We start from the raw sequence: 25,840 nt of genomic DNA, 5'->3' as shown, positions 1-25,840 counted from the left end.
GTTCTGAGCTCTCCCTGTCGTGCACGGAGGTGTGGAGACGCCGAGCGTTTTCTGCATACCTAGCTGTAAAGTCAGCAATGACAAGGCTTATTCATCAGCATTTGGTCACCACGCTTGCGCGGAATTTTCGGGGAAGCGACATCGTGCCTGAGTGTCACTGCTTGCAATAATTTAGTCAAGGCTTAGAAAGTCAACCCAGGTACTTCAGTATCGGTTATGGCTTGCGACAGGCATGTGCATGAGTAAGCCACATCAAATACAACACGCAAAACTTTCAGGTGACGGGTTTTGTGCATGATATTACAAAGAATACGTATTCATTCTCTGACGCTAGTTTAGAATATGCATCAAACTTGCGAAGTGCGCATTCAGCGCCCAGCCTCAACGGAAGAATAGACGCGACACACAATACAAAGTACGACGCTTACTGCGCAGAAAGCCCGTTGCTAGCCAAGAAGTCCTGCATAACCTGATACCCAGCAGTGGCATTGTAGTGGAAGTTCAACCCATGTCCAGTGTTAGGCTGGATGTACGACTCGAAAGCAGAAGCGTTGGGGTACGCCATGGCAACGCCCTCGGGGATGTTGGAGGCGTTGGAACCCATAAGTTGGCCGTAGCAGTTGCCTCCACAGAAAGGAACGTCGGTCTCGCCAGTGATGACGAGCACGGGGCCAGTGAAGGGAGACGAGCTGGGTGAGCCGCCGATGGTCAAGAGCTCGCCGGTGGTGACGGGTTGCTTGGTCTTCTCGGCTACGAGAGCGAGGCCGACGTCGTAGTTGCCGGGCTGGAGGAAAGCGTACTGTAGGGCTGTGAGGTCGGAGTGTGCCATGTAGCCGGAGGGGTAGTCGTATTGGGTAACGGTCTTGTTGTATCCGTTGATCAAGTCAAGGACCTCTGTGGTCGCAAGCTCGTTCCATACCTCGTCTGAGGTCAGGTCTACACCAGCGGCCGCGAGGATCTTCTGAAGACTGCCGACAATGTTGTCGCTTAGGTCGTACTCGCTTGCGATTTTCTCAATGACATCGTTGGAAGCGTTGCCAAAGCGGAGGGGCTGGTTGAGACGAGCGCTGTGTAGGTTCCATCCGGCAGTGATGTATGCGAGGAACTGTCCGGCGACGGAGAAACCGGTGAGGATGACACCGTCGGTGTTCTCGGGGTAGAGGGCGGAGAGCCAGTAGGACTGGACGCTGCCGAAGGAGTGGCCAACGTGGATGACCTTCTCGTATGCACAGCTGATCTCTGGGATCTTGCCCTCACGCAGCTGTGTAGTGACAGAGTTGAGGGCTTCGACTTCCGCTTGTGCTTGGATCCTGAAGAAAAGACCTGATTAGTATATGGTACACAACGATTGCTATAGAGTTGTCACTTACTCGTTGAAGGGGTCTCCGTGAGACGAGTTACCGATACCGAGACGGTCGATCGCGAGCGTACTGTAACCAGCGGCCAACGCGACGTCGACGTAGCTGTAATTGTAGTTTTCGTACTCCAGATCCCAGTAAGTCTTGTCAAAGCCGATACCGTGGCTCAAGAGCTGAATCGTGTTTCCGCTACCGCTAGCTGGCTTACAGTACTGCGCAGAGATGTTGTAGGTTCCTTGAAGGGTCTGGTAACCCTCAAGAAGCTCCGCGCTGTAGTTCTTGCCGAACTGGTTGAAGCTAGCTACGAATGCGCCGACGTCGAGGTTACCTTCGACTGGTACTTCCTTGAACTGTCCCTGTCGCGAGGTGATAGGGGTCTGTATCATGAAGTTTGCGCATTGTCTGGCGGCAGCGACGCTGGCCAGGGCGAGGGGTAGCAATGCTTTGAGTGGAGCCATTTTGTTGCGGAAGAATGGTGAGTTGAAGTGAGACTTGACCTGAGTACTGGTAGTTCATTCGCGACCGAATGTGGCCGCCACATTATATAGTACCAACAGCACACGACTGGCTCCTGCACCCTTACATTACAACCCTTCCAATACTGGAGCTACCAACAAATCCAAAGCGCGCGAACTCGTCGATGGAACTTTCCATAGCGTTGCCGAACAGTTTATTCATCCGAATTGACGTTGTGCAACCAATAGTTGATTATCGGCCCTCTAGTTAATGTACCGCAGGGAACCATATGCAGGTAAAATCAGCAGCTAACTCAAGTACCGGCAAGGCGACATCCGAAAGAAGGAGATTATGAGGTGCCAAAGCAAGCAGTCCCGCGCCGAGCGCGGTTTTACCCCAGTAGTTAGTGGGACTCCGTGGGGCATCATAGGCTGGATTGGGTAATCGATGAAGTATGGCAGCCGTTAGCTCTTGTATAATGAGACTACTCGCCACCATAGGCGGAAGCTACGGTACGCAGGTACACTGAAATGTGCTTCCCTACGCCTAGAACGCGTCCATAACATACGTATATGGTCAATTAGGCCACGGAGATGTTTCGCAGCGAGTCTTCGCGCTGGACGTGAACCGTTCACTTGTGCTTTTGGGCGGTCGTTTGGCAGAGACGCAGGGACTCCTTGCAGCCGAAGTTAACGTTGGTTGTATTTGCAATAGCCTCGTGATGTGGTTCGGAAGTACCAAGCAGCGACGGTACACAACCTGCATGAAGGTGCGTGGTCGGAACCAGACCAATGCTCGGGACCACGCTGCACTGTGACTGGACTCAACGCGAATATGTAAGCAACGAGCGTTCGCGTCTTGATACCTGGGCATCAAAATCGTCGATAATGACGCGTTTATAATTGCCTTTGGTTTGTAATTGAGCACGGTCGCAATGTCCGTGGTGTTGATCGTTTGACTTGCGCTAAGAATTTGGAATCTTCGGCCTTGATCGCAGAAGGCGCGCCGCCCCCCTAAACGTCATGGCCCGCTCTGCGACGGCAACGAGGCTTCCGTGGCGATCGCGCATCTCCTTCTAAAACAGCCATCTCCGGTAGCAGAGATATATCAAATTATGATGTTCAGTGAGAGGCGGGGCATCAGGTAGTAGAGAGGTGATAGCGCGAGGAGATTTCGGTTCATATTCCTCGAGGATGTCTCCGGCAGCCCGAAGACGCCGCTAACCCCTTATGGGCTTTGTACTATTCAAGACTTGCTCATTACCACATGTCTGCACTACACAGCCAACTCTTGACTACTTTGGTTCTAGGAAACCTTCTTCTTCAACATATAATCTCCACCTTTGACCGCCTTGTAGATGCCATAGAGTCCACTTAAGAAAGCGTTGCTCTTCACGATGCGTTTCAGCATACCTTTCAGGCCTGGACCGAACTCTTCCTTTCTTCCTCGGTCTTTGACCTTGTCCCATATTGTTGGCAGGGAATCTGCATTGTACTTGCTGCGTAGCGTATCATACTCGCGCTTATCGTAGACTTGCCACCATTCGTTTTCGGTGTAGAAAACTCGGCTGTATAGCCACTTCAGTCCACCCAGCTCGCGCATCTTTGCTTCGATCTCACGATTTGCGCGAACGTACTCAGTCTCGTTGGAAGAGTACGGGCCCCAGATACCAACGCTGATGTATTTGCCGTCATAAACGCCTTTCTCCTTCCCATTGACAAGACCTTCGAACGGCTTGGGATGACCCATCGAACTTCTACCATCCTGCCGCAGCGGACATAACCACAGCGGATATATGTTGAAAGCCTGATCCGAATACTGCAAGAAAGACGCAGTATTGGCGGCTGGGAACGCGATGTCGTGGATTATGAATCGATCCGTGTATCCGGACACGTGTAATGCGTGATACATGATCCTCGTGTGCATGAAGTAGTCCAGCAAGAAGCGTGTGAACCACATGAAAGGGACCATGAACTGCTTGTAAGCATACATTCCCATCCAGAATGCTCCTCGATCATAGCGAAACAGGTAGTCTTCCACAGGGACAAGCTCTTTCGTGATGATGCCTTTTGCCGCAAGCTTCTTTGCGCGTATCCAGAACCACTCGTCCCATGGTCTAGAGAATCTCTGAATCGGCAAGTCGGGCGTACGGTCTTTGTCAACGAGGCGCCCTGTTACTACCACTCCGGCACCTTTGGAGAACAGAACTCCGTCAACGTAATCGTTCCTTTCGTCGGTGGTATGGTACTGAATCTTATCTGTCGCGTTCTCGAAGGAGAAGGTTGGATGGTAGGTTACTTCAACCAGCTTCTTGAGAGGAACAAGCTGCATCTCCACCAGCGTGAGCACACCGAGTGTTCCAAAGCTACCTCTTAAACCCTCAAACAGCTCTTGATTCTCGTTCTGGGATGCCGTGACAAGCGTGCCATCTGCCAGAACCACTTCTGCGCTCAATACTGTACGGTCGAAAAATCCGTACTTGAAGCTGCTACTTTCTCCTGCTGTGCCTACGAAGCCTCCTCCTACGGTGATGCCTGGGAACTCCATAACCACAGGAGGCAACAGGCCCGCCTTCATGGTTTCCTTGACCAAGGCATCCATAGGGACATTTGGTTCGACAAGCGCCGTTCTTTTGTCCCTGTCGATAGATAGGACGTGGTTGAGGGAGCTCACGTCCACGATAGCATCTCGGTCGAAATGAGCATGACGGGTGCTGTTCGTGCTACCATGATAAACACGAAATGCGGTCTTGTTGTGGTAAAAATGCTGAATGCGAGAACGTACTGTCTCTACGGTAGCCCGGTGACTGTCCATCTGGAAGATGGTGTGGAGCCGACTGCAGCGATGCGATTGGTGTTGCTTTCCTGCGTGATGTGTGGCTGCGAAATGAGGCTGAAGAGGCTGCGCTAGTAGCGGTCGTACCTGCCCGCGAATCCACGAGATCGAACCACCAATCTTTCTTTCCTACTATCGTAGTCGCGACAACAGTATGCTGAAAGCTGCCAGCTACTGCCTGAGCCGTATTTCGTATTCAATGCGCAAGCCAAAACCTTGGGGGTGGAAAAACCTTCCCGAACGCCGTACGTCAGCGTTCTTAGCGAGTGGATCGTCTTCCGCGCTTCCGGTCCCTATGGGGCGCCCGATCTCATCACCCAAGATGCGGAAGGTGACGCCCGCGCATACGATTGCGATTATGGTTTCTCTGGAGCAGCATCAATGACAGCTCGTCGCCTGGATATCTACAATGGCTGAAACCATGAAGAGGAATGCATACGGATCCTTCGCCCCACACCCACACAAGAGCGGCTTTTGGTCCGGGGCGGATAGTCAGATATTGACTTTAGCAGGATCCAACGGGTAGTGGAGAAGGCTCAGCCCTGCAGCTTATGTATACATCAAAAGCAACGCCACACCATGTTCCTTTCATCCTCGGACCGCCCGACAACATCGTTACATCTCATTGCATCATTACACGCACACTATGGATACTCATAACTCTACAGTAGCGACTCTGGCATCGCAAGTCGCCCGCTTCAGTGCTTCGAAGACCCCGTTCCGAATTTACCATGGTTCTACACTATCAACACGCAAATCCTCTCGTGATCGGAATCAGATTATCGATGTCAGCTCACTCAACCATGTGCTCCAGTTTGATGAGACTGAAAAGACGGTATTGGTGGAGCCGAACGTGCCCATGGATAAACTTGTGGAAGCTACAATGGCCAAAGGTTTCCTGCCGAAAGTCGTCATGGAACTCCCGAACATTACAGTCGGTGGCGGGTGAGTGATTAACGACAAGACGTAGCTCAGTCATCACTGGAGCCCTCCGTCAAGTTCATAGTGATGAACACAAAGCCGAAGACGTCTGAGCAAATTACATGGCATGGAAAACTGCTAACTAGGATCGACAGATTCGCTGGCACCAGCGGCGAGAGCAGCTCCTATAAGTACGGGTTGTTCGATCGCACCATCTCCGGTATCGAGCTTATCCTAGGAAACGGCGACGTAGTATGGGCATCGGCAGAAGAAAACCGCGATCTGTTCTTCACAGCAGCAGGAAGTTGCGGAAGTCTAGGCGTCATTACCCTACTCAAAATGGAGCTCATTGACGCACGTCGATATGTTGAGTTGGAGTACATTCCAGTTCGCTCAACAATTGAGGCCGTCGAGCAATTTCGACGCTACCAAGACGATCTCGAGGTCGAATACATGGACGGCATCCTGTATTCGATGACGAGTGGCGTGGTTATGATCGGTCGTCTGACGGATGGTCATGATGCTCCAATGAATAGAAGGGTTCAGAGTTTCGACAAAGCGACGGACCCCTGGCTGTACATGCATGCAGAAGACATTCTGAAGCGAGCCCAAGACGAGAAAACAACACACAAGGAGCTTGTGCCTGTTCAGTCATATCTGTTCCGCTACGACAGAGGCGTCTTCTGGTCAGGACTGCGCGCGTTCAAATACTTCGTCACGCCCTTCAATCGTCTCACGCGCTTTCTACTAGATCCTTTCATGTACTCCCGAACCATGGTACACGCTCTGCATCGCTCAGGTCTCGCATCCCGAACTATCATCCAAGATTACGGTGTACCATACGACGCGGCGGAAGAATTCGTTCGATGGACTGATGAAAGGACGGGCATCTGGCCGCTCTGGCTGTGTCCAGTGAAGTCGGCGCCTCGTGGGGAGCGAAGCTTCTCCCAAGGTAACAATATCAAAGACGACATTCTCCTCGACGTGGGAATCTGGGACATGGGACCGAGCGACGCCCACGAGTTCATCAAGCTCAACAGAGACTTTGAAGTTAAAGTCACGGAGCTAGGTGGCATGAAGTGTTTGTACGCGCATGCGTATTACACGGAGCAAGAGTTCTGGAATATCTACGACGAGAAGAAGTACATGGACCTGCGGAGAAAGTACCACGCCGAGAGCTTGCCAAGTGTCTACGATAAAGTGAAAGTCGATCTGCAAGGCGTTGCCGGAGGGAAAAGCGCGATGAAGACGGAGTCGTGGAACGAATGGGCATACCGGCAGTTCTGGGATACATGGCCGCTTGGTGGGCTGTATGGGGTTGCGAGCGCAACGAAGGGGTTGTTTTTCCAAAGCGACTTCTTATTGAAGAAGTGACAGCGCATCGTACCGAAGATGGCTGGATATCGGAGAATGCGTGGGGAGATCCATTGCATCGGCATGCGCCTCAAAAGCATCGTGATGCACGCCAGGGCCGTGTTGCCCTGACAGCTGGCTGCAGGTCTAGAAGAATGAAGATCGGCGGACTAGAGGCTCAAACGCGTCCTGTACTACGTGAATGGCTTACGGTGACGTTGTGCGCATGGTATAATGGGTGGACAGTGGCTGATGGCGGTGGTAGTTCACATTTAACAAACCGGTTCACAGCCTGTTTCAGTTCAGACGGGAGATGGCCCTGGGTGAAAACGCGTAGAGGGCGCCGGTAGTCGCGTGTACGTCAGGGCTGGGTTAGCGTGAAAGCTCGACCACTCGCGGCTCGACTCACCGCAAGCTCGCATTGACGTAGCAAAGGTGCTAGCCTCCACCCAACCACCCCATTTCGCCCACCACAACAGGCGCCCGTCAACCATTTTTTGAATATAGACAAACTTGGCCCTGTCTCTCCCCGTACCCCACCACACCCGCGCCCTCCGCTCCTTCCGCTTGTACCAACTGCAACAGTCGCTGTTGCCATCACGGGCCGATTGACGATCTTGCTCTGTTGACGAAATTTTGGCCAGGTACGCAGCTCCAGCACCACGTGTCGCGACCATTCACTGCCGCCGCCCGGAAGCTCCTGTTGTCTAATACCGCATCCAGAAGGTACTCGCAGCCAGAAACTGCCCAATCGCTCAACCATGGCGCGCCTCAGTGGCCTACCATCTGAGCACCACCACGAGGGTCCCGGTGACGCTCCTCGCCGCAAGCGCGGCCGCCCGTCCAAGAACCAGACACCCACCGACGACATGACGTCTGCCGTAAAGCGAACCGCGTCGCCCTCGGCAGAGCTCTCGCAAACGAAGCGCAGCAAACGCGTCCAGGCCGACGACGACGAGGACCAGATCGCCGAAGAGATCCAGCAGTCCTTCTCGCGGTCGCAGCAGGGAGACAACATCAACGTCGAGCAGAGCAGCACCACCACGCGCCGCTACAACCGCCGACACTCGGAGCCTCCTGTTGCCGTCGACGAGGACGAGGACGAGCTCATGTTCAACCGCCCTGCCTCTACACAACCCCTCCCTGGCCTGACTCCCCATCTCGACCGCGTCGGTGCCTCCCGCAGCCGCTTCACCAACACCCGCCGCTCTCGCATGTCTATGCCAGCTCAGCTTCACATCGAACGCGTCGACGAGGTCGATGAGACCAACGGCAACCGCGTCCAGTTCGCGCCCCTCACACAAGTCCTCGACGGCCGCGCCCGTCGCCGCCTCCGCCGAAGCCACTTGAGCCAAGAAGTAAACGATTTCGAGGACCACCAGAAGAAGGACAAGAAGATGTTCTTAGAGCTACGTCGCCAGCTGAAGGCGCAGGACGACAAGATCAAGGACCTCGAGTACCGTCTGGAGGCCCGCCGACTTGGCGAGATCGACCTCGAAGACGCAGACGCCAACGATCTGCAAGTGGAGCTAGACGAGGCCCGCCAGCAGATCGACGAGCTGCGCGCGTCTTCGTTATACAACGGCGACGACAACGAGCCAGTTGAGCTGTCCGACGACGAGGATGGTCTGGTCATGGTCAACCCCGAGGAGCTGAACATGTCGCAAGATCTCGACATGGTGACAACCCCCACCGGCGAGTACTCCTCCCGCGCGCTGGAGATCTCTAGCCAGATGACACTCGAGTCTCTGCCGACTGTATCACAGCTCAACCGCGACAGCCTGACTGAAGGCGAGGAGATCATCCTGGACAAGATTGAAGACGAAGCTATCGAGCGCTACGAGCGGGAGTTGAAGCAGATGAGCAAGGCCCTGGGCGAATCTCAAGGTGCGCTGCGCCTAATTACCATCGAGCTGCAGAACCTCCGCTTCATCGAGGCTGGTGCTTCCTCTCGCGAAATCCTCACCGAATTGCGCCATGGATTCGAGGACCTTCGCGCCGAAATCGAGAAGTTCTTCCCCGGTACCACTGTTGGCCTTACCAACCAACAACTTCTTCAGAAGGTCCCGGAACTCTTCAGTGGTATCTTCTACGAGCTCAAGCAGAAGCTCACTCTTATCAACAGCTCCCAGAAGACCGAAGTGCTTCTCCGACGACAGTACGAGGGTGTTCTGGACTTGCTTGGCGAATCAGAGGAGCGTGTGAAGCAGCTTGAATCCGAAGTCTTCACTCTCGACAAGGCGAATGAAGACAAGGCGCGCGTCATCCTTGATCTTGAGGAGCGCAACGCTGCCTTGACCACACTGTCGGCCGAACAAGAGCGCCAGCTTGCCGAGCAAGATGGTCACATCGCTGGCCTGCAAGACGAGAACGAAGAGAAGGACAACTCCTTGGCACAACTACGTGAAGATCTCGAGAAGTACCGCGTCGACCTTGACACCGTTACCGTCACCGCAGCGGAGTTCGAGACGACCCACCACGAGACGATCGCTCGCATGGAACAGGAATACACCGAGCGCATCCAAGCTCTGGAGACTGATCTCGGCATCGAGCAGGAGGGCCGCGATGCCGCAGAGGCTGACGTCGCACAAAAGAATACCTACATCGAGGAGTTGGAGGATAGCATCACACGCATGGAGACCGATGTTGATAACATCACCACCGACATGGCTACACTGAGGGAGCGTCTAGCTGCCCAGACTGCCGCCCGCGAGTCTGCCGAAGGCGAGCGTGATGAGCAAATCGAGCAGGTGTACCAGCACGCCAACACCATCGAGAACCTGAACGAGACCATCACTGAGCTCAGGGAGCAGCTTGCCGATACCCGCGAGAACCTGGCTTCCGAGCGGGCTCAGCGCGAGAAGACTGAAGCTGATCTCGACGAGGCGAATGACAAGATCGAAGATCTCAACACCCGTCTTCACGACACTGGTCTCCAGGCTAACGAGCTGCGACTCAAGCTGTTCCAACTCCAGCAAGAGAAGGAGAACGCCATTGCTGACCTTTCAGAAGAGGCCGATGAGCGCGAGCAGGATCTCAACGAGCAGCTTGCTGCTGAGTCCCAACTCCGTCAGACAAAGGAGAACACCATCACCCAGCTGGAACAGCAGATCATTGGTCTCGAGAGCGATCTTGCGACACTGGAGAACAATCTGGCCGACATGACAGACGCCCGCGACCAGCTCGAGCAAGATCGTGACGTTCAAGTTGCCGACCTCGCTACTCAGCTGAACGACCTGAAGAACAAGTACGTCGCGCTGGAGAACTCCACCAACTCCACCATCACGTCGCTCCAGGCCAACATCACGGACCTCAACAACCAGATCCAGCGACAGCAAGCCGAGATCAACGATCTCTTCGACCAGGTCACTGAGAAGGAACGTATCTACCTGGAGGACACAACCGCTCTCAAGGGCAAGATCGACAGCCTTGAGGATGAGCTTGCTCTCCAGAAGGGCGAGAACGAGGGTTACCGCAAGGAGAACCTTTCCCTTTCAAGACGTGTTGAGGCCGAGGCTAATGAGCTATTGAACATCGTCGGCGCTCACGCCACTGAAGTCGACTCCCTCAACACTGTCATCAAGACACAAGAAGCCACCATCAGGAGCCTCCAAGACGCGTCTGCGAAGCGCAGCACAGAGTACGAGGAGATGATTGAGGAGCGCACAACCGAGCTCACAGAGATGCGTCTCCTTGGTGATGCTCGTCTTGAGACCATCGTTCTCCTCGAAGCTCAGATCGAAGAGATGAAGGAGCGCTTCCGCCTCGCCGAAGAGGACACACGTGCCACCATCGACGCCCTTACAATCTCGCAACGTCAACTTCAGGAGCAGAACGAGCGTCTTGCTGACGACCTGAAGCGCCGCAACCAGGACGCTCTACAGGCCATCCAGGAGATGAAGCTCAAGCGCATTGAAGTCAAGACCCAAGGCGTTGATCTTCACCGTGTCGCCACTGGCAAGGTGTCCAAGGTCAGCGAAAAGGTCAAGGTCGGAAAGAAGGGCAAGAAGAAGACGACCAAGCGCCAGTGGGATTCTGGCTTCGGCGTTGATGAGAACGTTGAGGATGACGAGCTCAACGGAGAGGAGCCGCTTGCTGCATAGATTGCTGCGACTTGCCATCTGGATTCGCATGACGACGTTTGAAGATTTGGGGGTTATCTTGTTGCTGTCACTGCAGGACGGTATTTCTTTCTTGTCTCATTCTCCTTCACACCTTTTCTGGACACATCACTTTGGGCAACAGATTGTTTCATTTGTCATGAAAGTACCCGGCACTGGCATTGCTACCTCACGACTCGACGGCTTGGCTTCATCGCTTTGTTTGTTAGGACAGAACGGCGGTAACGATATCGCGGTTGTATTGCATAGCGCACGGTGTCACTGTTACGGTAATGGGAAAAGAAGTAGTGTAATGACCTCTTTGTATCTAGTACCAGATTTCTCTATTTGTTCATCAATACCATCATTCTCCAACCCTCCCTTGCTTCGCATCCTTGCTTCCGTGGGTTGTTCTAGACCTTGGCGTGGACCCGAGTGAACGCGAACTGACAGCATGGATCTTCCCGATCTGTCCTCGTATCCATGAAACAGATCTGCAACAGCGTTACGTTGCCCTCAAATCGGTCCGCGCCCAACCCATCATCGGTGTTTGCTAAAGTCCCGAGCCAGGCACCTCATTTAATCAATGGTTCTCCTTGGCTATCTTTTTCCTTCTTGCATCATCATCATCATCATCATTATCGGCATCATCCGACGGCATCGTACGGCAAGCAAACCTACAATCCAGCGAATATGGGTAGCAAGAGCTTCGCTCCTTCCGGTCCTCCTCCTCGAGACGACGAAACCGTGCTTTTCCTCTTCATCGCATTCGCCATTCTCATCGTCCTTTTACTCGTGCTGGTGTTGATATCGTGTCAGACGTGGATGTTGTGGAAAATGGCCAAGGCGGTTGTCGAGCAGGATACTCAGATCACGCGGCGAGGTGGGGGACATGCTGGGTCTGCGTATGGAAGCAGCGGGGGGAAGAGGAATAGTGTTAGGGGCAGTGTGAGAAGTATTTACGCGGAAGATGAGGAGAGGAAGTTGATGAGTGGGGGTAGTGGTGGGAACGTGGCGGAGGGGAAGAGGAGGACGGGCGTTTGGGGACAGGGAGGGTGGATTTAGAATTTGAGGTTCAAGAATGGCTTGAGAACTGGTTGCATTGTTTGCTACGCTACGAGGATGCGATAAAAGAAAGGGCAAGAACATGAGGAAGTAGGAGAAGGAAACGCCGTACAACAACACCCGCACACCTCACACCTTCGGCTTCAGCAACACACCCTTGAGAACGCGATACTCCTCCCTCAACGCCGCTACTTCCTGTCTCAGCGTCCTTTGGTCTTCAGCCAAGAACGTCATTTCCTCCGCTACCGTCCTCGCTTTGGCAGTCACAACACCTGACACGACATTTTTTGCCTTCTCTGCAGGCGGCCCATCAACAGCATGTGAGCGGTCGAGAAACATACGAGGTGTAGGCCGCGAGTAGAGACTAGTCGGCGAGCTAGTAGATATTGGGGTGCCTAGGGCGTGGATACTAAGTTGATGTTGCGGTGTCATGGGCGCATATGACGATGCTGACTGATCGGTATCTTCAATGATAGCGTTGGCATGGCTTACGCCTCCAGTCATGCCGGAGATGGAGCGGGAGTACACACTGCTCGGGGAATCCGCCCGCGTATCGAGCGAACTCGGCGTGAGCTGCCGATGTATTGCAGTCGCCGGATTGCGAGGGCTGTGGTTTTGCACAAAATCAATCTCGGCCTTTGGTCGGGATGGAAGAGAGTAAATGATATCGAGCGAAGACGAAGAAGAGCCAGTCGCGATGGGGGCGACTACGCGGCTTGGTGGAGTATACGGCGTTGTCTTCAACTCGCTCGAGCCTGCAATGTCGGTGAATCTTCGTTCGGAAGTTGCGTCTATGATTTTACTTGGCGTTGAAGTTGAAGATGAGCATATACTGCTGGACAGTACTGGATCCGGATCGACGTTTACAAGCGCGGGTTTCAAGACTGGAGTCTTAGGCCCAGCTAGGACCCCAATTCTCTGGTCAGCACTATGCTCCTTTACCTTCCCTACCGGGAGTCTCTCCAACATCGGCGCAGTAGCCCGTGAGTATAGACTGCTCGGGCTATCAAAAGGCGACGACAATTCTGGATCAAGGATGGTAACATGACGTCCAGCGGCCTTTGGTACGATCACGGAGCGTTTCGATACTTCTACCATTGCTTCTTGGTGTTGACCAGAGCTTTCTTTCAACATCCGGGAGATTGGACGAGAGTAATTTCTATTAAGCGTATCGAAAGCAGTAGGCGAGGTTTTTGTAAAGGGCATCGGGCGTATGGACGCGAGTGTTGGCGCGCTCGGAAATGATTCTGGACTCAGATCATACCGTGGAGCTTTTCCTTCGCATCTTCGCGTAGAGGGAGGTGTGAACCACTCCTGGTCTTCATCTGAAAACTCGGACTCCTGAGACGAGCTGGCGGATCTTTGGGAGGCGGAGCAGGCTTGTGCTCGCATAGGCGTTGACAAACTTGGCGCCGGATGTACCTGTGGCCATCTTCGGCTTTCGTGAATCGAAGGATCTGCTCTGAAAAAGGAATGTGCTACTTTGGTATCAGGTACGCCACTAGCAGAAGGACGTGGAGGCGATTCAAAGGTCTCAGTGGAGACTCGCGGTCGCACCAAAGCCTTCTTTACGGGTCTTTCGCGCGCTCGCTCGACGCGTAGGGGTGAGCCTCGCAACACATCTGAAGTTCTCCGACTAGGAACTCTGGATTTTGGCTCTCTTGGTTCATCCGAGAACAGATCTGGTGGAGGTCGTATGGGGACTGGCCTGCTTGTCACAGCTTGCTTGTGAGACGATGCGACCTTCTTGACTGTACCCGTGCCTTCATCGGAGGATGTCGGTTGCTCTGCTTCGACAATATCGACAACCGGACGAGGCTCGGGGGATAGTGACGATCCGCGAATCGGAAGGAGAGAAGGTGCCGTCATGTCGCCAACCCATTCGACAGCGGTAACAGAAACGCCCAGTGCAATTTCATGTATCAGTAGGCCCAGGATGTTGAATATGAGAACTTTCCCCGCTTGTGTACCGATTGCGATTAGAGTCTCAACGCCCTCATATACCTCTCCAACATCTTCTGTCGCATCACCACTCAACAACACCGCCCCATCTGCCCGACCTTTCGAGCGTACTGGGCCTTGCGCTGAAACAGACAAACAAGTAGCCGGGCCCGAGACATGCTATGTCCGCAGTATCTTCCCACCTCCTTCAAAGTCGGCAAGTCGACATTTCCCATCATGCCTAATGCTAACAACCCGCGACTTGTAGCCTGGTAGGAACTCCGCTGCCAGCATACCGCCCATGGCCGGCTTATGAAGCTTTTTGATGACACCGACTCGAACGGGCTGTAACTGGAAGAATTGCGGTTGATGTACACGCGAGTCTTCGGAACGTTTTCGCAGTGAAGGTAGGAAGAGGCGGTACATTGCTAGTAGCCCGTCTTGGAATCCAATAACGAAGTTGGTATACGACAGCTGCGCAGGACCGTCTGGCTGTTGGAACGCAGCACACGTAACAGCCGAACGAGCGTCTGTCGGGCGAAAGTTCACCGCTGCGCTGCGTCCCCATCTTTGGTCTTGGAGGTATATAGTTGGTGGGTTTGGAGAGGCTGAGAGGAGGACCGTACCGTTACTCGATATCGCAATCGCGTTCGGTGGGGACGGATGTGATGGCAAGGAAGGCAGAAGCTCGTCGTTTGGTATGGAGTATGCTTGAACCGAGTTGCTCAGTGTTGTCGTGAAGTACAGGATGCGCGAGTCGGGTGAGAACAGAAGAAGACGTGGCTCGCCCTATGCTAGTGTCAGTTTGTTGTCTTGGTTGTAATCAGTGAGCGTGCCATACATCGCCATTCTTCAACTTGTACTTCCTGTCTTTGCTTCGAGTGGCATCGTGTAGTATCACGACCTGGCCATCTGCTACGGCAAAGAGGCTACTGCTATCTTTTGAAGCACGAGCGTTGACTATGCCGTTAGCTGTCTCGCACTCGAACAGCGTCTTCCGGGTGAGCTGCAATCTCAAGTGAATCGTCTTGGGCGTCGCGACGAACAAGCTCCGATCAAAAGGTAGTTTCCCGGGATTCGCCATTGTTCGAAGTGGAGTAGTGATGGGTGTAGGGTGTTGTTGTGACGAGCGATAGTGATCGACGCCACGATCCAGTGATAGGATGGTCAGAAGTGCTGAAGCAGGTGCTGCACGCTAGCACGTGGGTTCTCAAGGCAGGAGCAGCGGGACGTTGCAATGCGTCTAAATCTATCTTGTTATCGATTCAAAATGGTCCTTCTTGAACGCGTAAATTATATCTATACAGCTATCAATTATTTCCAAATTACCAGTACAATCTACCCCTACTTCAACTTAGCATACTGCTTCCCCCACTTGTCGGCAATCTCTTCCTCAGTAAATTTCCGTGTCTTGCGCTTCAACATCTCGACCTTCTCGTCAAGCGTAAGCTTCATCTGGTCGCCCATGGGTACGAGACACTTGGCTATGTGCTCGTAGTTCTTTCTCAGCAGATTGACTGTAAGGAAGAAGTAGTCAATGTTGTAAAAGACAATTGCTTGTTCGTCAGAGTACTGCTTCTTCTGCGACAGGAAGGCAACTGGGTGCTCGCGCCAATGGCGGAGCGGGTTAAGGTGATGAGAGGTGTGGTAGCCATCGTTGTAACAATATCGGTTGCTCTATCATAACGTAAGCGGAATGTTCGACAGTGCCCAAACTGGATGAGTGTCAACTCACAGGTACATCGATGAGGGTGATGCTCGACCTGAAGTCAGAGTCCGGCTCGACCTCGTCAACGAAAGCATGCTGTCCCCAGTTGCCAGTCATCAAAGCCAAGCGCATGAAAGCGAGAGGGATCAAGAACACGAACGTCGTCGCGCGAGCGTTGACAAAACTGTACATGAAGTACAGAAAGACGTAGTTACCGATCTCGCATCCCGCAGCTTGAAGCGCGAGATTGGGCTTGCGTGTACGCAAGAAGTACATCGGCAGATCGAGCCAGATCAGAAAGTAGAACCGACCGACGTATTGCGCAAAGTCCCAAACGCTGTCCCTCTGGTAGCGAATCGTAGAAGAAAGGTCGTTAGGTCCGTTGCCTTCAACATGGTGATGCTTGACGTGGTGATAGTAGTACGAGTTCCACGTGTGACCCATCATTGGGTCGAGAATGTACGGGAACAGCCGATCGACAAAGTCATACTTCTTGCTGAGGACACCACGCATATGGATATGCTGATGTTTCAGAAGAGTGTATGCTCCCATGTAGTAGCCCTGCATGACGCAATGGAGGACAGCGTGCCACCAATGGAAATTGATGTACAAGTATGCGGCTGACGGAATGCTGGTGCAGAAGTAGAGCAGCAGATGCGTGACCATGATAACGTCGGTCTCGACTCGGACAACCTTCTTCGCCCATTGGATGTAGGGGTCAATGATCCATTGGCGAAGAAGAGGGTTCTTGATGTCGGGTTCATCCACAGAGCTGAAAACACTGGTCTCAAAGCTGTCGGATTTGGGGTCATTAAGCTTCTTGAGGTAAGCAATCGCCTGTTGCTCCTGGTCTTGTAGATCTAAACAAAGTTAGTCATTGGTCGCATCAGAAGCGCATGTCGATATTGCATGCTTCCGAAGCATTGACTATCGACCGAAATGAGTACTGACCCTCTGGTGACGGCGTCACAATCTCAGAATGCTTGACACCCGAGTCATCAGAGTCCTCCGCTGCATCTGTCGATGATTCTACAGGCCTGGCCTCATGCAGCTCATACTCCTTCTGCAGTATATTCAGAACAACCCTATCCGGCCCCGTGAGCTCTTTGTCGAGCGGAAAAGCCAGTTTGCCCATTTCGTTGATGGTTTGACACGCTCGGTGCTGGTGTTGTCGCAATGTGTCGATAACGATAGCAACAGCTAGCGCCCGCTAGAACGAACAAGAAACAAGCACTGTGCAGTGCTTAAAAGGAAAGACCGAATCGACAAATTCAAAGACTGTGGTAAACGTCAATGGCACAAACGCATGTCGGAGTAGTAGTGAGCTATGAGGCTGCTATTTGATGAAGCCAAGCGGCTGGAAGCGGTGACCGACAAAACCACTTAGCGCGCCCCTGGCGACCCACAGTGGCAAACACCGACATTGAAACGCGCACGCATCATTCCACATCGCCAACAGGTTGAAATGGCGAGCATCAATGAGTGTTGTTGTGTTGAAATCTGGAAGATGACTTAAGCAACATAAGACTCTCAAAATAAGGTTGTATCCGCGGCGCATCACATGCAAAAGCGCGGAGTCCCCTGTCAAGTCACATTTCAAGGGTCCTCGACTACCCCGCGTTCGCCCAAGCGCCTCAGAAGAAAGTGGGGGTCATTGATACCGACTTTCCAGACAGTACACAGTTACTACTGCGTCTATTCCAGCCCGTTTGTACACAGTTCTACACGCAAAAGACCCATGTTCAGCTCGTCCCAACCTAATGCTCCTTCTCCGTCCAGAACTGCAAGAATCGACTCACAGTCCTCTCCTCCCAATAATGCGCCTCTCTGATATAGTTCGGCTCAGCGCTGACATTCTTAATCCCATAGCTATCCCAATGATGTCCAGCTCCCGCAATCAGATAACTCGGATACTTCTCGCTGCTGATCCTAGGCTGAGCCGCCAAGTTTGAATGGTAGCACAGATCGAGCCAGACATCTGTGTTGCCATCGATAAGAGCGAGGTTCTCAGCTTGAAGATTCCAGCCTCCGTATTTGTTGTAGTAGTGCAACGCGGGAGTGGCGGGAATGCTGTTGTGCTCGCCGGGTGGAAAGGCCCAGGTGCACCATTGCTGGGTGTAGTCGATTTGGAGGACGCGAGAGATGAGGGAGGGGCCGTTTGTGGGCGCCACTTGGTAACCGCCAGACTCGGAACAGGTTGAGTAGAGGTATGAGCGCGCTGCTCCGTTTGTGGGGTCGGCGTAGTATGTCTGGTTTTGGGTGCCGAAGCAACCGGAGTCTGTGCTGTCGATCCGGCCACTCTCGCAGGTTGGGATGAGCGTCTTCTTGACGTAGTCGGCATATCCACCTAATCCAGTCCAAGGCTCGCCATTGGTGTACTTGGAAAGCGCCATGTCGACGCTGCTGATGTTTGCCGGTGGATTGATTTGCGTTACATTGCCGCAGAAGCTAAAGAAGTCTTTTGAGCCGTAGCGGTCGGACCAGTCTGGTTTAAGATCAGTTGCTGTTTTATCACCGAATCGTGGAATGCAGTTACTTACTGAGCTCTTGCCAAGTGTTGGTCGGATAGTTCATGGGACCACCAATCGGGAACGCAATTGTCATTGCAAAGTCTCTGAGATCTTGCAGGGCTCCGAGACCAAAGATATCCTTGAGTTGCTGGATGCCGTCCTTGTTTCCACTCCAGATGAGCTCATCAATCTTATCAACGATGTCGACAATCCTGGAAACGCAGTCCGCCGGGCCAAATTTCATGATGGGATTGTACCACTGAGGGTACTCGAGCAAAGCCTGGATAGTGGCACTGCTTCCGATACCTCCAGCAAATACATCGTTGTACGTCTTCATGGTGAATGCGGTGTGAGCACCAGCGAGGGAACCACCGTACATGATCCATGGAGTGTCGGCGCTGCTCAAAGTGGCGTTGATACCTGGAAAAGTAGCATGCTGTCTGAAGTAGGCGTTATCGGCAATGGCTACAACACGTCAGAACACGTGACTATCGGAATCTTGAGCATCACTTACTCTGCTCTGTAGTCAAGAACCGCAGCTCATCCGTGGTACTGGTGTTGTAAGGATAGCTTTCGCCGTAGTAACGATTCTCGAGAATCACCCCAAGGCCATTGAACTTTTCCATGAGTATCTGAATGACTGGAGAAACTGGTTAGCTACCCGGGAAGACTGATCGACCGTGTTTCGTTGTGATGACTTACTTCCAGTCTGTAAGTTAGAGAAACGCGACTCTACGCTCGTCTCCCCACCAATGTAGAGGAATACCGGCCCTCCAGGCTTGTAGTATGATGAATCGAAAACTGTAAAAAAGAGTAAGCCAAGGAAGTAAATGTACGTAGCAGTGTTATATTTACCATATCGCTGCGTGAACGTAGCATTGGTGTGTGGAAGGTACCGATCGCTATCCGGAAAATGATCAATCTGCCCCAACAATCAGCAAAAGGCCAGCAGTCAACGAGAAGCATAAAGACGAACCAGTTGATCAATGGTATGCGTCTCATAAGCCGGCGCATCACCAGCCTGTCTCTTATCCATCCATGGCGTCCAAGTCGCAGCCGGACCTGCAGACCCCAGCGCCGCGAAACTGCAAACCAACGTCAAAAACCTCATTCTCAAAGCCTCTGTTCAGTCGACGTACCAGTGAACTCTGGAAGTACCGCATCGCTTTTATACCTTCCTCAAACTCGGCTTTTCGGAACCTGGGCTTGCCATCGCGTCATGTTCCTCTGTACCTCAAAAGCGGGGCAAGGCACGCTGGGTGCAGCGAAGCGATGCCTAGACAGGCAGGTAGTCGCAAGGCTTGTGCAGGCTTGGTGAAGCTTGTCGCTGCTTGGTATCTGCCTTGCTACTTTGGAACTATCTGCTTACTGTCTTATTGTGCGGTGAGGCTTTTGTGCGATGCGTAAGCGGGGTGGCTGGCTGTGCTTGTGAGATAGGGCGATGGTGCAACATCGCACCTTCGCAAAGAACTCGCTCCGCTGAACTCTGCTGGAAAGGGCAAAGAGGTTACGCATTTCCGAACAAATCAATTGAGTGTACATAAAAAATACATACACATGCGCCATTGTAAGATTGGATTCATTCGGCTACCCTGAGTGCTACCCCGAGTTCCAATCAGTAGCCTCATCCGGGCTCAGCTACAGGAACGATGACGCAACACTGCATCTCCGTATCTCCTCACTCCAGCTCCGCACTCGTAGGCCTAATCGACATACCAGCTTTCTCATACGTCCGATCCGTAGCTTCCATCTGTCTAATGCTCTCCTCGCCGTCCACCCAGGCACCACTACCCTCTCTGCCTTTGACCCTGTTCACAAACTCCTCAAGCTGGTACCGATACGATGTCCACCAATCCTGTCCCCTCTCTTCGCCGCCCATACCCTCAGTCCACTTGTATGCTGTTTTGTGTTCGGTCTTCTTCTCTTGTTTGACGATCTTGCCAGATGTGGGGTCGCGCAAGGTGATGGTTGTAGTGATGTCGATACGATGGTAGGCATGCGGACTCATGAAACCTGAGAAGATAAGTACCTTCTGACTAGACTTTTGTAGACCGCCTTCGACACCAAGGTCTTCAGGATGTAGAGTCACGGAAATCCAGGCAAGAAGATCGCGGAAACTGGGCCAGTTGGATGTTAGCCATGGGAACCAGTAGCCACCCCGAGCACCTAGATCGGCTGAAACGTGACCAGTGCCGCCATTGGGAAAAGTGTAGGTGGCTTCCATGGCCTGGTCGCAGCGTTGGTCATGCGGTGCGTGTATGAGACGAGATGTTGCTGAAGTGACTTCTGTGGGCTCAGTCCCAAATACGCCTCGTAGCGCAGAGAGGGTGTAGTGTCCTAGATCCATTGCAGCGCCACCAGCAAGATCGTATTCAAACCTGATATCCGTCGCTGGGATACCCCCTTTCGGCACTCCAGCGCGAGCACTTGCTTTCTCTATATTCTGCTTTTCGAATTGCGCCAGGAAGAAATGCCACGCGGGGTGGAAGCGATAGTGGCTTGCTTCAACAAGGACCGGAGCATTCGGAGTATCGAGGACTTGGTGGTGAAAAAGAGAGCGTGCCTCTTGTGCGTTGGACACGGACGGCTTCTCTAATAGGACGTGCTTTCCTGCTCTGAGGGCGGCGAGCGTCCATTTGTAGTGAAGGCCGTTGGGGAGGGGATTGTATATACAATCAATGGATGGATCGTTGATGAGCGCTACAACAGGTTAGTGTGACCTCGCGGTAGCTCGGGGCATTCATGTTGGATGCTTCCTGGCTAAAGAGATGCCACGGGATGGTCTACCTACCTTCATAGCTGTCATGAACGATTGGCACGTCCCATCTCTTCGCATAAGCCTCCGCCTTTGTCTTATCTCTAGCTGCAACAGCAACGACTATGATCTCTGCATGTGACCGCGCTGGGATGATCAAAGCTAATGGACTGTTCAACGATATGTTTTAGCTTCAAGTCTCATCTTGACGTTCTGTTGTGGACAGAGACAGTAGGGCGTAGACGTACGCAATCTTGGCAGCCCCCAAAACGCCGAAGCGCAGTGCATCAGACTTCTTCGTCACTGGCTTGCGTCCACCAGCCCACTCACCAAACTCCGCCATGGAGTTCAACCAATCGACGAGCCCCATATTTGACTATACGCGCAATACGAAACGCAATAGCTGAGCAGGAATGATGAGGAAGAGGAAGACCTATATTTGTATGTAGGATCGTCTTCCAAGCGGGCGTTGCGCTGAGCATACGCCCCGCATGCAGTGCGCTGTATCGCAGCTGGACTTCCAAGATTCCCGAGGCGCGAATCAGATTGATTGGCCCGTTCGTACGACACGACCTCAACCTCGATGTGGCGCCTGTGGCTGTGCATCAGGACCATGAACTACATCGCAACGACATCTCAAGATCAAAATCGCAAAATGTTTGAACGGAAGCGAAAGGTCCGCTTGATACTCCAGATAGATCCCCCACAGGTCTAGAGCATGTATGCCGACAATCGATGATCAGCATATGCAGTTGGTGTGTAGTGAGGGCAATATACAGCACTTCAGCCGGATACAGCATCTTGCAGATGGAGCGTGGGATGTTCCTTGCATACGTCCTCCAAGACGCGTTGACATCGTATAGCTCAGCTAGTCGAACTTACAGTGTGGCAGCCATGCTCGCAACAACGCAAGATTCTTTGATGCCTGAAAGATAGGCTGAATCTAACCTTCCACGCTTCAAACTCGTAGACCCGGCTAATAACCACAGGCACCGCCTATGCAAATACCGAGGCACCGTTTGAAGCAGAAACTCTCTCACACTATACTCCGGAGCAGACCATGCAAGTCAGCAAGCAATGTCCGAGGCCAGCGGCAAAGGCGGTGGTAACAGGCGTGGCAATATTGAATCATGGCGCGATTAATGGCTGTACTTGTTTCAGATGTCAGACGTGGTGGCGAGAGAATCCACTTTGCCGTATTGGACGACGTGCATGAACGGCATGTTCAGGACGCTGCTGTTTGATCGACAGAGCTACACACACACGATTGTGTGGGAAAGAGTGGGTGTGGGATATTATTGTCCACGAATGCCTTGTTGCCTGCGAAACAGATTGCGCAAGCGACGGGCAAGGAGGACGTCCATCCTTGTTTTGACACTCTATCTTGCAGGCATTGCATATCATGCATAGCGGTACGCAAATAAGAGGAATATTGTGTACGGCCTGTTTGGGAGATCTCCATGAAGTCGGCGGAAATTTGTCGGTGACGCTCAAGGTGACGGTGGTATTACAATGAAAATCGTTTGTGTGCTCGGCGAGCAAACATGTGGAAGAAATAATTTCGCCGAGCTTGATCAACCGGACTGAACGTTTACCGTGCTGGGGTCTTCCATTGAGGTCACTGCGAGGCGGTTCGCTTACAGCCGCAGTGCTTGGCTGATGGTGAATCTGCGTAATGATCACCGAAAGGAGTGTGATGTTAGGCGAACAAGGCGAATATCGCAATTCCCACATAACAACCTTGGAAGTCACAAGATTGAAAATCCTCCTCACACATGCCGTGTCGTAGCCTCCACCTGACCTATACAGCGGTGAGCCATGTAAGGGTTTTACAGCGGTAGCCGGCAGCTACAGGTTCAACGGCTTTTCCCTTTTGCGCGATGGGATCCGAGAACCCGGTTGCGACATGGGGACATCGGCCAAATTGCAACGGCGTCCGTGTCGTAACGGTGACAGCTTGGGTACACCGCTGAAGGTGAGTCAGAGCGAGTGATCAAGTCGCCGACGATCTACCAAGAAAGGCCGACAGCGTGGGTTGATTGACAGCGGACTTTGCCAGCGCTCGGGGCGCGGTAGGCATCAAGGAAAAATAAGGCTGCAGGCTGCATACTCTGCCCGCGGGACCCACGATCTGCAACAAAAGCAACGTGGTTTGTGGAATGCGGGCGTGAGTCAATGATCTGCCAGGGATTCAGCAAGCACTTGGACGCACGCAGAGGGCTTGCATGGACGTGTGATTGATATGCGCTTGCGTGCGTGAAAGTTGATGTATCGAAGGACGACTGCAGGTTTCCACACGTTGTACACACGGCAACGCGCAGCTTGCGTCAGCCGATGGCGTACATGGATCCTCGCTTCTTGCAGGATGGATTGAGTTGACGTCTGACAGAGCTGTTCTTAGCATCATCGGTGTTTGCGAGAGCAATTTGATAGCTAAGCGATGGGTCTGTGTGCGTGCAGAGGACCGATTGCATGGTTGCTCAGGTCCGTATTCATCAGACCGGAATGCAGCCTTGGTGCCTTCTGCCAATGACACGGAATTGCAGAGGACGAAGGACGTCGGCGTTGCTCAAAGTCAATTCGCAAATGAGAGGTGCCATGAAACCGAGGGACTCCCAGTCAGCAGCGCAGACAAGTGCAAACTGTACACGCCTGGGCCCGAGCCGTCTTTGGTCGCCCACTGCGAACGTCGGCATACTCATCCGAGTATCAAAGGTCAAACAGCGTCAGGGTGCTGCGGCGTGCGACTCTGGTGTGGCTGCCCCCAACGTGGTGTGCCCGGACCCGCTCGGAGGGGCGGAGATTGGCGTCAATTTGCGGCGTAGGCACACAATGGTACTTCCTGTGTAACCGCGCGATGCGCAGGTTGTTGTTGGCATGATAGCAGAGGGTAGTGTAATGCGACGCATACCGCTAACGGCTGCACAGCTGCGGGCACGTCTGGCAGAGCGGTGAAGTCGTGCAACATGCGAAGCTGTTATGGCGACAGACGGTGCTGGGTTAGCGTGTGGTAGTCGATGCAGCGGTGGTTGGCTATACGCAGAGGAGTCATCTGCCTCAGCTGAAAGCAGGCCAGGGCTCCTGGCTGGCAGCATGCACCTGTGCCTGAAGGGCTTCACGGCCGTCGTTGGAGCTAGGCTGGCAGGCGCAACCGAGCCAAACCACAGACTAGGGCCCTGCCAATATTCGCATTCAGACACCGCATCTGTCCTGCTGATTAGCGTTGCAAGATGAAGCGGCGGCAAGTATCGTCGTTCCTGCACAAGCCGGGGTGGTGCCGTGATTTCAAGGTGAACCGGTCACACGGAAGGTTTCGGTAGCTGCGGGACACCTGAATCTGCATCGCAGGTAAACGACTCGCATTATTGGCTCTCTATTCGACCTGTCAGGACTACGTCACACAGCGCCCACGTGTGTACCACCAAGCGCTTGTGATGTACAGGTGCCTGATTGTGGAGGTTGCAGTCCTGGTGGCTCTGACATGCTGCCGCGCTTGTCAACCACCGGCGCGTCCTATCACCGCCATGTGCCTTAGCGGATAGCAATGGTGGTGTGCACGGGAACTATCGCGCGCGCTGACAACTGGGCTGCCATGTTAGCGGAAGATGCCTTGCGCCCAGGAGACGTTCACTTCAGCCCCCAACGCCTTCAGTGTCGACTGCCGACGCGATTAGTGATCAGGACCATGCTGTGGCGATGATTGGCACCCGGGTTTCACATGCAACAGAAGACAAGGTATGCGTGTAGTTGATCTGAGATCAAATGATTAATGCTATGAGACGATATTGGGTATTCCTCCTGGCTGTGATGCCGCCTAACCAGTAATAGAACTCCAAAAGCTAATGATGCTATGATGCCACACAGCCAATCCCAAGCGCCAACTAATGCATGTTCCAAAGCAAGTAATACGCTCAATATTAGAAGGACTGCGGTGTGTATGTGCCAAAATGAAGTAGGCGTCTATAGAGAAGGATCGTTCCGGACACCCGAGCCAGCGTGTGTTGGATATGCAGTCGTAGCCATGCTCCGATGTGAGTCAGACGAGCAGGTCCTGGTAGATGCAGCAATGCCACATGGCTGCAGGCCGTCATGTGGAGGCTTGTGATGCAAGGCTGAAATGGTGTGGGATCGCTCTCCAAAGACAAGCGTAGGCTGCTTTTAACCGGATTTCGCGGCGGAGATCAGGTGAGTGACGTGGAGTTGTTCGGAGTCTAGGGCGCGTAGTGCGTCCAAGATCAGATCGTACTGGGTGCTGCAGATGCACTGCATGATGGCGGCAGACCAGGCGGCAAGGTGCGGGTCGATGTCGGTTGGTAGAGTATTAGGGTGGGGTGCGGTGGATGTTCGGTAAGGATGCGGAGTTGATATCGATGTTGTGGTGCGCCAAAGCCAAGTGTGTAAGTCGAGCAAGACAGACATGTGAGTTGATGTTCATGTTGATGTCTATTTGGATGGGACAGGAGGCAGAGGGCGGGTTGGTGGTGGGCCAGGGCAAGGTGGGAGGTTTTGCGATCCCATGTTGGACTCCTCGTAGATGATGGCGGCCATTGTGTTGAGTTGAAGGTGAAGCTGGTAGGCTTGTGTAGAGCGGAAGCGTTGAGTAGGTTGTTGTAGTGTTGGTTGGTAGTGTTGTAGTAGTAGTGGTAGTAGTCTTCGGCTCTGGATGATGAAACGAATTCTCCGATGGTGGGGGGTCAACGTATTTATGTTTGTGCTCAGATTGCAGACCCCCAAAATGTCGGTCAGCTACGTACTTTGACGATGTGTGTAATAATGCTAGGCAGGGCATGGCACGGCCCAAGCGGTGAAAGAGGCGTTGGGCTGATGAGCAGGAAAGG

General features: G+C 53.1%; 8 protein-coding genes across 8 annotated transcripts; 2 read left to right on the top strand and 6 right to left on the bottom strand.

Annotated features, from left to right (window-relative positions):
- Nucleotides 1-424: 424 nt before the first annotated feature.
- Nucleotides 425-1,816, bottom strand: J4E83_000502 (uncharacterized protein; the record flags this gene model as incomplete). The annotated part of the gene is made up of 2 exons (XM_049327464.1): nucleotides 425-1,310; nucleotides 1,371-1,816. 2 exons carry the CDS (start codon nucleotides 1,814-1,816, stop codon nucleotides 425-427), a joined length of 1,332 nt encoding a protein of 443 aa, XP_049193609.1.
- Nucleotides 1,817-3,119: 1,303 nt separating this feature from the next.
- J4E83_000501 (uncharacterized protein) lies at nucleotides 3,120-4,628 on the bottom strand (the record flags this gene model as incomplete). Its single annotated transcript, XM_049327463.1, has 1 exon — nucleotides 3,120-4,628. One exon carries the CDS (start codon nucleotides 4,626-4,628, stop codon nucleotides 3,120-3,122), a length of 1,509 nt encoding a protein of 502 aa, XP_049193608.1.
- A 667-nt stretch (nucleotides 4,629-5,295) lies between these two features.
- On the top strand, nucleotides 5,296-6,944 carry J4E83_000500 (uncharacterized protein; the record flags this gene model as incomplete). Its single annotated transcript, XM_049327462.1, has 2 exons — nucleotides 5,296-5,594; nucleotides 5,726-6,944. The coding sequence occupies 2 exons, from the start codon at nucleotides 5,296-5,298 to the stop codon at nucleotides 6,942-6,944; spliced, it is 1,518 nt and encodes a 505-aa protein (XP_049193607.1).
- A 740-nt stretch (nucleotides 6,945-7,684) lies between these two features.
- Nucleotides 7,685-11,026, top strand: J4E83_000499 (uncharacterized protein; the record flags this gene model as incomplete). The annotated part of the gene is made up of 1 exon (XM_049327461.1): nucleotides 7,685-11,026. The coding sequence occupies one exon, from the start codon at nucleotides 7,685-7,687 to the stop codon at nucleotides 11,024-11,026; it is 3,342 nt and encodes a 1,113-aa protein (XP_049193606.1).
- A 3,183-nt stretch (nucleotides 11,027-14,209) lies between these two features.
- J4E83_000498 (uncharacterized protein) lies at nucleotides 14,210-15,113 on the bottom strand (the record flags this gene model as incomplete). The annotated part of the gene is made up of 2 exons (XM_049327460.1): nucleotides 14,210-14,818; nucleotides 14,871-15,113. The coding sequence occupies 2 exons, from the start codon at nucleotides 15,111-15,113 to the stop codon at nucleotides 14,210-14,212; spliced, it is 852 nt and encodes a 283-aa protein (XP_049193605.1).
- A 260-nt stretch (nucleotides 15,114-15,373) lies between these two features.
- J4E83_000497 (uncharacterized protein) lies at nucleotides 15,374-16,872 on the bottom strand (the record flags this gene model as incomplete). Its single annotated transcript, XM_049327459.1, has 3 exons — nucleotides 15,374-15,706; nucleotides 15,765-16,597; nucleotides 16,689-16,872. 3 exons carry the CDS (start codon nucleotides 16,870-16,872, stop codon nucleotides 15,374-15,376), a joined length of 1,350 nt encoding a protein of 449 aa, XP_049193604.1.
- Nucleotides 16,873-17,494: 622 nt separating this feature from the next.
- J4E83_000496 (uncharacterized protein) lies at nucleotides 17,495-18,873 on the bottom strand (the record flags this gene model as incomplete). The annotated part of the gene is made up of 3 exons (XM_049327458.1): nucleotides 17,495-18,222; nucleotides 18,278-18,712; nucleotides 18,762-18,873. 3 exons carry the CDS (start codon nucleotides 18,871-18,873, stop codon nucleotides 17,495-17,497), a joined length of 1,275 nt encoding a protein of 424 aa, XP_049193603.1.
- Nucleotides 18,874-19,925: 1,052 nt separating this feature from the next.
- J4E83_000495 (uncharacterized protein) lies at nucleotides 19,926-21,372 on the bottom strand (the record flags this gene model as incomplete). The annotated part of the gene is made up of 3 exons (XM_049327457.1): nucleotides 19,926-20,947; nucleotides 21,039-21,172; nucleotides 21,251-21,372. The coding sequence occupies 3 exons, from the start codon at nucleotides 21,370-21,372 to the stop codon at nucleotides 19,926-19,928; spliced, it is 1,278 nt and encodes a 425-aa protein (XP_049193602.1).
- Between the last annotated feature and the right edge of the window lie 4,468 nt (nucleotides 21,373-25,840).

This window comes from Alternaria metachromatica (genome assembly GCF_023757995.1).
Source record: "Alternaria metachromatica strain BMP 0045 chromosome Unknown scaffold_1, whole genome shotgun sequence".
Classification (NCBI taxonomy): domain Eukaryota; kingdom Fungi; phylum Ascomycota; class Dothideomycetes; order Pleosporales; family Pleosporaceae; genus Alternaria; species Alternaria metachromatica.
The sequence above is the reverse complement of the archived record's forward strand: the minus strand, read 5'-3'. Positions and strand labels throughout refer to the sequence as shown.